At 27.5% G+C, this 9,689-nt stretch overlaps 1 protein-coding gene across 1 annotated transcript; it reads left to right on the top strand.

The window, feature by feature from the left end:
* Positions 1-222: 222 nt before the first annotated feature.
* LOC113869888 (homeobox-leucine zipper protein ATHB-40) lies at positions 223-2,120 on the top strand. The gene is made up of 3 exons (XM_027506404.1): positions 223-357; positions 484-800; positions 1,872-2,120. Exons 1-3 carry the CDS (start codon positions 270-272, stop codon positions 2,118-2,120), a joined length of 654 nt encoding a protein of 217 aa, XP_027362205.1. The 5' UTR covers positions 223-269.
* The last annotated feature ends 7,569 nt before the right edge of the window (positions 2,121-9,689 follow it).

Consider the following 9,689-nt stretch of genomic DNA (forward strand, 5'->3'; position numbering starts at 1 on the left):
TGCAAATTTTAAGCCCAACTTGGGGCATTTTGTAAATCACATTCCACATCCTTCAACTCAAACCAAGAGGACACGCATCATTTTCCCTATAAATATATGTAGAAGCTCTATGTTGTCTCCCCAAAAACATTTCGCCCTTTTGAGGAGAACTTAACACTGGTTTTCAAAGAAAAGAGATCGAAGCCAGTGGCGTGCTATACAGCTAGGTAGAAAGAAAGAAAGAAAGAAATAGAGAGAGATAGAAAGTAATAAGATACAAATACACCACAATGAATCATCGACCTATCCAAGACCATATGATGCTTATCTCTCAGTTATACCCTGCCGGTGCATACACTCAAATTATTACTCAACAAGGTTAGAATCTATGCTTAAACGTTGCTACTCTTTAGCATTTTCTTGTATTCATCAAAATCTACAGCATAAACTAAATCAAAAACTTTTTTTTAATTTTCCATCTATATACATATACATGTTTTTCAGGGGAGAAGAAGCCAAGACGCCGGCGTAATAAGAAGAGCAAAGGAGGAGAAAACGGAGCCTCGGAAGCCAACAAAAAAAGGAAGCTTAGTCTAGAACAAGTTAATCTACTTGAGCTAAACTTTGGAAATGAGCATAAACTTGAGTCCGAAAGGAAGGACAGGCTCGCAATGGAGCTAGGTTTGGACCCTCGACAAGTTGCCGTGTGGTTTCAAAATAGAAGAGCTCGATGGAAGAACAAGAAGTTGGAAGAAGAGTACTCGAACCTTAAAAAAAACCATGAAACCACCTTGCTCGAGAAATGTCGCCTTGAAAGTGAGGTACACGGCTTTCTCTTTCCCATACTTTATTACAACTAAATTTTAATTTCCTTTAATAAATTAAGGTTATTGTTTGGTCTTCCTAGAAAATTATCTGACCAACTAAATTTAAAAGCAAGAGATCGTACGTAGTTAACAAGCGAGAGCCATTTTATTGGTCCATATTAGTTCTTGTGCTTAGGAAACTTGTTGGGGGAATAAAACCATTACTTGTAGTATGATTTTTAATATGGCCTAGTCTTGGGGGAACTCAAAACGCAAGTGATCGAAGGAGAGGTAGTATAGTACGCTGCCTTGAGAGCGTGAAATTAAACTTTTTTGTTTCCCACCAATAACTTAGTAGTAGCCAAATACTGCACAGTTTACACTCAACGGTAGTGTCGTTTTCTTTTTCACAACAGTAACGTCAATTTCGGGCAAGCAATAAGTCACCACGTTTCTTCTCTGGTGGCCATGATATTTTTTAATTTTCTATTGTTTCTTTGGCTTTACAAGTCTTTGCTTTATTTATTTGTTTAAAAAAGTTGCTTCAGTAGTTTAATCCTGTAAATGTTGAAAGAGATATAGAAGCATCCCCGCATGCAACCGGTTCTTAAGGGCAAAGCAAAAAGAACCCCAAGAATGAGAAAAATAAAAGAAAACAAAAAAGTAAAAGGAAAGCGGTGAGACCCACCATATATATGAACGTGCATATGAGCTCTGGGCTCGAAGAAATCCAAGTAATCCTCATGAGTTCTCAGCCATAGATCAGTCATGTGTGGGAAAAAAAATGAATAATAAAAATTTAATAGAAAAAACCACTAACAAGGAACGGCAGACTGCCACCTTAGTAGACAACAAAAGGCACTGTTTCTTACATTTCTTCGATAAGTTCCGTGCAACATTAACGTTGGGCCTTCTCAAGGCCCACTTAAGAAGAAGACACGTAACATGTGTTCCCACGTGAAATGCATTACCCTCTGATCAATACTTATCATGTCTCTATAATCTATTTATATTCCCCCCCTAAAGCGCCTTAAGTTTTATCTTTGGTTAGATCTTAACTCTGCCTCGTGGCACAATCGCTTGTAGGTGTTAAAGCTGAAGGATCAACTGTCGGAGGCTGAGAAGGAGATTCAGCGGCTTCTAGAGCGTGCTGATAGAGTCCCAAGCAACAGTTCCAGTACTTCATCACAGTCACAGTCACAGTCACAGTCAATGGAAGCTGTGGACCCACCATTTCTTGGAGAATTTGGAGTTGATGGATATGACGATGATGTGTTCTACGTGCCTGAGACCCATTACATCAATGGCATGGAATGGATTAATGTGTTCATGTAAACCAATAGGAATTTAGCATTTTGTAGATAATGTGAATGAATGATCCAATGTATATTGTTCCTAGCTAGCTAGCTACGTCTGTGTGTTTGACTATGGTTTGGAAAGTATCCATTAACATAATAATTTGCATTTTGACCCCAAATGGCAGTATCTTCGTTTGTGGCGCTATGTTAGTTTATGTCAGCTATGAAGACATATAGCTGTGCCGTGTGTTTCTTTCTCAACAAAATAATAATTGAGCTCACCAATCCTAGCTTTGGTTTTTCTTTAGGGGAAAAGAATACCCATATAAAATTAAAGAAAGAATAAAGTAAAACTATTCGTCGTTGGATTGCTGGGCTACATAGTGACGACATTGAATTCTAATCTAGCGGGTCTCCTATTTTATTTTAGGCAATGACGACAGATTATTTATATTCAGCCTTAATTTTTGGGAATGTATTTATAATGGAATGCCTTACTGACTTTGCATTTGTTTCTTTGTAGTTAATTTCTAGTTTCATATTAGCACATTCATGCCACTACGACTGCATCAATCTCGAAAATAATCCGTTCCCAGTTCTCAATAGATAAGATTTAGCTTCTCTTTTTTTTTTTCTTTTTTTTTCTTTTTCACATACAACGTTACTCGAATGCATATCTGAACACCAATGGTACAAAAGGTTACTACACATTTGAATGGCTATTTTCTCTTGCGTATCTTAATATGCCGTACGTAGAAAGCAAGCTCAGTTTTTACTCTCGCAATTCAGTTATTATTTGGTTCTCTTTTTGTTCCGTGCGTGACTTAACAGTTCGTTCAATAAAAAAAATGAAAGAATCAAATAATATACAGCCTAATTTACCCTTCATTTACGCTGGTCTCTGAAGAAGCTTGAACGTAGAAAAAGTCTCTGCTGCTCGTTTAGGGGTCTGTTGTTCAAACATCATACTAAGAGACTGGAAACTTATATATATATATATATATATATATATATATATATATTTGTGAATTCTCCTTTATTGATTAAACTGATTTCAAGATCAATATTATAAATAATTAATTTTACACAGTAATATTACTTAATTTTTCAAAAACATTCATCTGCCTGCCCTTTATTTATAGTTATAACTTTATATAGCAGTTTTAACTTTTAGCATGATTGTGGTCGACATAATCTTATACTTTTAATACGAACAGTATATAATTAGATGATATTATTAGTTAACTAAAAAAGAACTTATTTTACGGTGTTATTGTGAATGGCGAAACATTCAATACGAGTACATTTAAACTAGTACTTTATCAGAATGAGTTTAAATTACACAATATGTGTACATGTATTTTACATCATGCATTCCAAAACATATATTTCTATATCATTTTAAAGACTTTAAAATACTTCTAAGAGTTTTTATGGGATGCACGGTTCTTAAGATTGAGTATGTAACTAGATTAGCTTAAAAAAATAAATTATTTTAATATATAATTATATTTATAATTAATTGATGCATTTAGATTGTATAGAATAATTTAGGTTGAAATTATTTTAAAAATATAAATTCATGTGTGCTAATTAGTTTTATATTTAAAACAATTAATTATTAAGGATAGAATGAGAAAATAAAAATTAACTAAAAAATAAATAAATAAATTTTAATCATAACTTTTAAAATTTTACTTGTTTTAAATAAACTGTTTTTATATATATTAAAATTAACTAAAGATTATAAGTTGATTTTTCAAAATTTTCCAAATAAATATATATATATATATATATATATATATATATATATTATTTTACATAATTAACAAGTTTATGAATAGAAAGGAAGAAAAATTGAGTGAAAAAAAATTTCATTAGATTCCAAATAAAATTGATGCATTTGTTTTAACGTTTTAACTATTTATATGAGTTTACAAATCATTATTAGTAATTATTATAAATTGAAAAAAAAAACAAAACAAAGGAAAACTAAATTTAATAACTAGGGATGACAATGGATAAAGAATTAGATGGACACCCGCAAAATTTATCCACAACGAGTAGGGTATTTATCCGCTACATTGGTATGGATATGGGTATCTAAGTACCCACCCCACTTCATACCCGCATATATATATATAAACTTTATTCTAAAACTATGTATCAAATTTTTGTATTATTATACTATTTATGTAAATTTATGTAAGACTAATATAAGAATATATTTAATAATAAAGTAAACCAAAAAAATTATTTTATTTTATATTTTTAAATAATTTATTTACTATTTTATATTGTTTAATTAGGCTAATACAATTTAATTATTATACAATTGATATGAGATTGACTTTCTAAAAAAATATTATTTATATATGACATACATATAAGATATTTTTCACACAAATATTATTGTTAATAAAACGATATTGATATTTAAACTATAAAGTAAATGATAAATAATAAATATATTATAAGTGTTTTATAAATTTTACAATCACCTATTATTACAGCAGACTTATTATTTATTGATAATATTTAAATTTTATTTTTATATTTTAATTTAAAATAATATTTTTCTATACAACATGTGCATTGAATCTAAATAATATTTTTCTTACTATTTAATTTACCAAAGAAGTTTTTGAAAAGATATAAAATATAAAAAAGATTATTAATTCTTATTTGTTAATTTTTTTCAATTAAAAAAGTATATTTTTTTTATATATATGTATATTTCTTTATTATAAAATTTTATTATGACCACTTATCTTTTATTTAAATTCTTTCTTTTAAAATTTATATACATTATAAATATTTAATTCATAAAATAATTTTTCAAAAATTTGTATTTTTAACAAAATACTTTTGTATAGTACATGAGTTAAAAATATTTGTATTAATATATATATTATTTAATTAAATTTGTTATTTTTTTTTACAATTTCAGCTTCAAAAGTATATATATATATATATATATATATATATATATCCACTTTTTGTTGTCATTTGGTACTTAAATTTTTTTGCCCTAAATCTACTCTCATTCTTAATGTTTGTCTCACTAAAACTTAGCAACTATAAAACGTTATTCATCAGAGTTAGTTGTCAATGCCGCCATAAGTGATCATCAAGTTATCTAACATGAAGGGCCACTAATTGTGCAGATCTATCTCATTGTCATCTAACATGAAGCGCCACTAATTGTGCAGATTTATCTTGTTGTCATTCTGTTGTTGCTGTTCGATTGGATCTCACACAAGATAGGGTCATCGCCTACAAATAACTTGTGTATTTAATTTCACTTATTATTTCTAAGAATTTTAGTTTAAAAAATTGTTGTATTAAGATATATTTAGCACTTGTGATCTTGAAATATTTATTTTTTATTCATATTTATACCTTGTTCAGAAACTACTTATGTGAAGTTAAATAAACATATTTTTCTTTATAAATATTTTTTTCTCAAATAAGTGCAGATAATGGATACAAGATAGGTAGGTATACGGGTACTTGAGGGTACGGGTACGAAGAATAATTTTCATACCTACACAAGTATGAGACTGGATACAGATATTTTTTTAAAACGCGAGTATGGAGATGAGTACTATAGTATCCTACCCATATACATTACATATTGTCATCCCTATAATAACTTTAACGATCAGCATTCTGTGTTAATAAACTCATTCAAATGCACACTAAATCCATGTAAATATGGTTTACAATCCTTGAACCTGACAAAAATTTGTTGTGTCCATTAAAGGTGACTAAAAAATGTATCTAAAACAATTTTATTTACAGATTATACATTAAACGCCTGAGATTCAAACAACCATTTTTTCCATACCACATTAATTGTATTAACTTACAATTTTCATTGTTTGCACTAAAGCACAAATTTTCTTTGTATATAACTTTTTAAAAAAATTAGTTTATGATGTAATTGTTATTATATTGTTAAATATTTAATTTTATGCCAAAGTTTGATTAAATAATAATATTTAAAATGTTATAACAATAATAGCACATCAAACTTAAATTTTAAATTTAAACAAATTTGATTAAATAAATACATGCTTGATTTCCTTTAAATAAGGAATCAACTTATTTGAAAATAATTTCTACTAAGAGAGCTCGTCTTACTACGACATAAATATTTCTTATTCGAGTAAAAGTATTTCCGATGAAAAATACTACAGATGAAATAATTTTTTTTATAAAAACTCTGAACTTTGTAACATTTATATTCACATATTGGCGATTTAGTTAATGAATTTTGAAATATTATATTTTGACATTCACTTTTTGGGTGTAAAGTGGGTGAGAGGAAGAGAGAAAAGAAGAAAAGAAAAAGAGAAAAACTAGAATATGTGAGTGATAAAAAATATATATATAAGAGAGACTGAATATAAATACATGAGATTTGGGACTTATTTGAATTAGTTTTGATTTTTAATTTTTAAAAGTTATATTTTAAAACAATTATATAAAAAAATAAAAATAAAATTTGTTTGATAATTTAATTTTTAAATTTGTTTTTAGTTAAAATTTTGTTAGTTTTTAAAAAAATAGAAAAATAAAAATAAAAACACAATAGTAATTTTGTTTTTCAGTTTTAAAAATTGAAAATAAAAATTATTTTTAAAACTTACATTAATAAATAAGTTTTTCTGTTTTTTATTTTCAAAAACAAACAGGCCCTTCATTTTTCTTTATTTTTGTGTTATTGCCCTACTAGGCATTAGTTTTAATTCTTTTGTTGTTGTTTTTTGGCTGCAAATACTTTGGTCTCTTTAAAATATGAATTTATTATCAAAATATTGGTCTATGCGGACTCTACTAGATCACTCGTAGCATGTGATCATACGTGATTTGGAGTTCAGGATAAGCTTATCCGATGTTTCAAGTTCACCATTGCTTCCTTCAATTTCAATCACGAGAAGGGTATCTGTAACAAGTATTCCACTGCTTAATTTGATATCCATAAAAGATGAAAAGGTAGAAGAATTATAGGAGAGAAACCAGCTTTTGCTTTGAAGATGCTCCCTTTATATATATTTGGTCTCTGTTATTGTTCCTGCGTTGCCTCGTAGCTCGTGTGGGAACGCCTCTCTTATGGATATGATTTTATTTGACGAAACAAATGCCTATTATCCGTTTTTTGGGCTGTGCTAAATGGGCTTTCTCCTTACGGCTTTATTTGCTTCTCTTTTTCTGTAAAAGTGGTGGTTATTTTACACCACTTTTTTTTTAAATTGTATCGTTCTTTAGTTAATTTTATTTTTTTTACTAACAAATTATTTTGCAATTTTTATCTGAATAATAATCTATATTTTTATTTGAGGATGAATTAAATTACATTGCATAAGTAAGTAACACTTACTCTCATATCATCTACCAACTTTATATATATATATATATATATATATAACTGTTGAATTATAACTATAACAATGTAATTATAAAGTCTTTATTTTTATATATTTTAAAATTTTGTTATGTTAACTTTGATGTACATGACTGTTTTAAATTTATCTCAAATTTTACATGTATAATTTATATGATTAAATTTTTTAATAATTAAATTATTCAATAGAAAATTATTAAACAATATATGAGTGAATATCTCACACAAGTGTAATTTGATACCTCCCATTTTTATTTTAATTTCAACATATAATTTTAAAAATAATTATAGAATAACATAAAAAAATAAAAGTTATACAATTAATAAAACAGGGTGGTATAAAACGTAATTTTCATATTATATATATATATATATATATATATATATATATTATGTTCGTAGTTATATAAGGAAGTACTCATACCTTGCACGGTTAATTAAAGTAAATTTGAAAAAAATATACATACGTAAAATAAATAAATGATTAAAAATATGACTAAAATTTAAGAAAGATATACAATTATTTGAGAGTATCAACAGAGCCATGTCTAAACATTTTGAGACTTTATAAAAATTTGTTATTGTTTTTCTAATTTTTGGTGTGGTAAAATTGTTACAAAAACGTTTCGACTAAGAAATTATAATATTTCACTTGCAACAAATAATATGACTTATCTATTTAGTTTATCTTATAATAAAATTAATCTAAAAGAGAATTTTAATTTTTAAAATTTATGTTCGTAATAACAGAAATTTTAAGTATTGTCAGTGATATTTAATAGAATTTAGAAATAGTAGGATATCTACTCATGTTAAAATAAACCATCGCTGAATAATAAAAATTTTAATAAAATAAATTATAACATAATATAGACTAAATAATACCTTTTTTAATTTAAAAAATATTATAGTCGTAGAAAAACTAAAATCAATTTCAAATCTATCCTACATTTCTATTCACAAATTTCTTAAACTTAACCACTCCATCCTCCAACAATGATGTTCAAGTCATTGTCCCAAATTAAGAGCTCAAGTTAATTTTTAGCTTGAAATTTACATCTTCAAACTCATAATATTCCAAGACAATAAACCAAAATATCTAGAGTATATTTGTTTCTAAATATATGTAAAAAGCTCCATAAGCATTACTTGAAAAAATATAGTGAAGAGTTATTCGTAATACTGGTACATTGAATATATTTGACACTCTCATGATTTTTTTAATTGATAAAAATAATGGACAAAAACTCGGAAGCCAACCCCATCCTAAACTTCAGCCATCGGTCGCCATCAAGTACAAAAGAAATCACAGTAGTTACTGGCGATGGCGAACATTATACGATGACAAGTTCAGGGTTGTTTATAACTTTTCAGAATTTTTAAAACAAAAATACTTATTATTTATTTTTAATGTATTATAATTTATTTTATCAATAACATGTATGTTGAGTTAATCCCACATTATTTAATACTAAAAAACGTGATTAGTACATAAAGGGTAATATTCCACCTATTACCTTCAAAGTTTCATGTGAATATAATGACGTAACACAATCGTAGTAACCTGGTACATGAATCATAGCGAAAGCCTAATCCAACAATATATAATCCTATCTTTGACCTTACAAAGTGTACATATTCATTGATTTTGTAAACTGTTGTTTATTTGATTATTTATACTTTAAAACCCTCGTACAACAATTTAAAATTTATTTATCTTTTTTTTATCATATTATTTAAAATATTAAGCAATTTTTTTAATTTTTTCATTCACTCTAAAAGAAAAGGTTCTCAAACCAGGAAAAAAAAAAGTGTCCTCCACCATTTTCATAGTCATGCGCCACATGCACCCCTGCCATCCCTCAGACCATTAAAACTCTCTTTTCTTCAAAAATTGCGGCAACGCACAATACCTTTCATGCCAGACACATCAATCAACACAAATCATCCATTGAAGTTTCATGTGAAGAAAAAAAAAATAATCCAAAAACACAAACCTATAAATTATGTGATTTCATCATTTCTTTTGTTATAAAAAAATCAGAACACGTTACAATCAGAACCTAATATTCTAATTATACATTGATTGATACTATCTCAATATAAAATATTAGTTGCCACCTCATTTGAGGTCAATGAGTAATTCACTCTGGTTCTGTCATACCCTGAAATTCAGAGCAACAGGCCTCACTCTCC

This window comes from Abrus precatorius, unplaced genomic scaffold, assembly GCF_003935025.1.
Source record: "Abrus precatorius isolate BTA unplaced genomic scaffold, Abrus_2018 Scaffold6, whole genome shotgun sequence".
Classification (NCBI taxonomy): Eukaryota; Viridiplantae; Streptophyta; class Magnoliopsida; order Fabales; family Fabaceae; genus Abrus; species Abrus precatorius.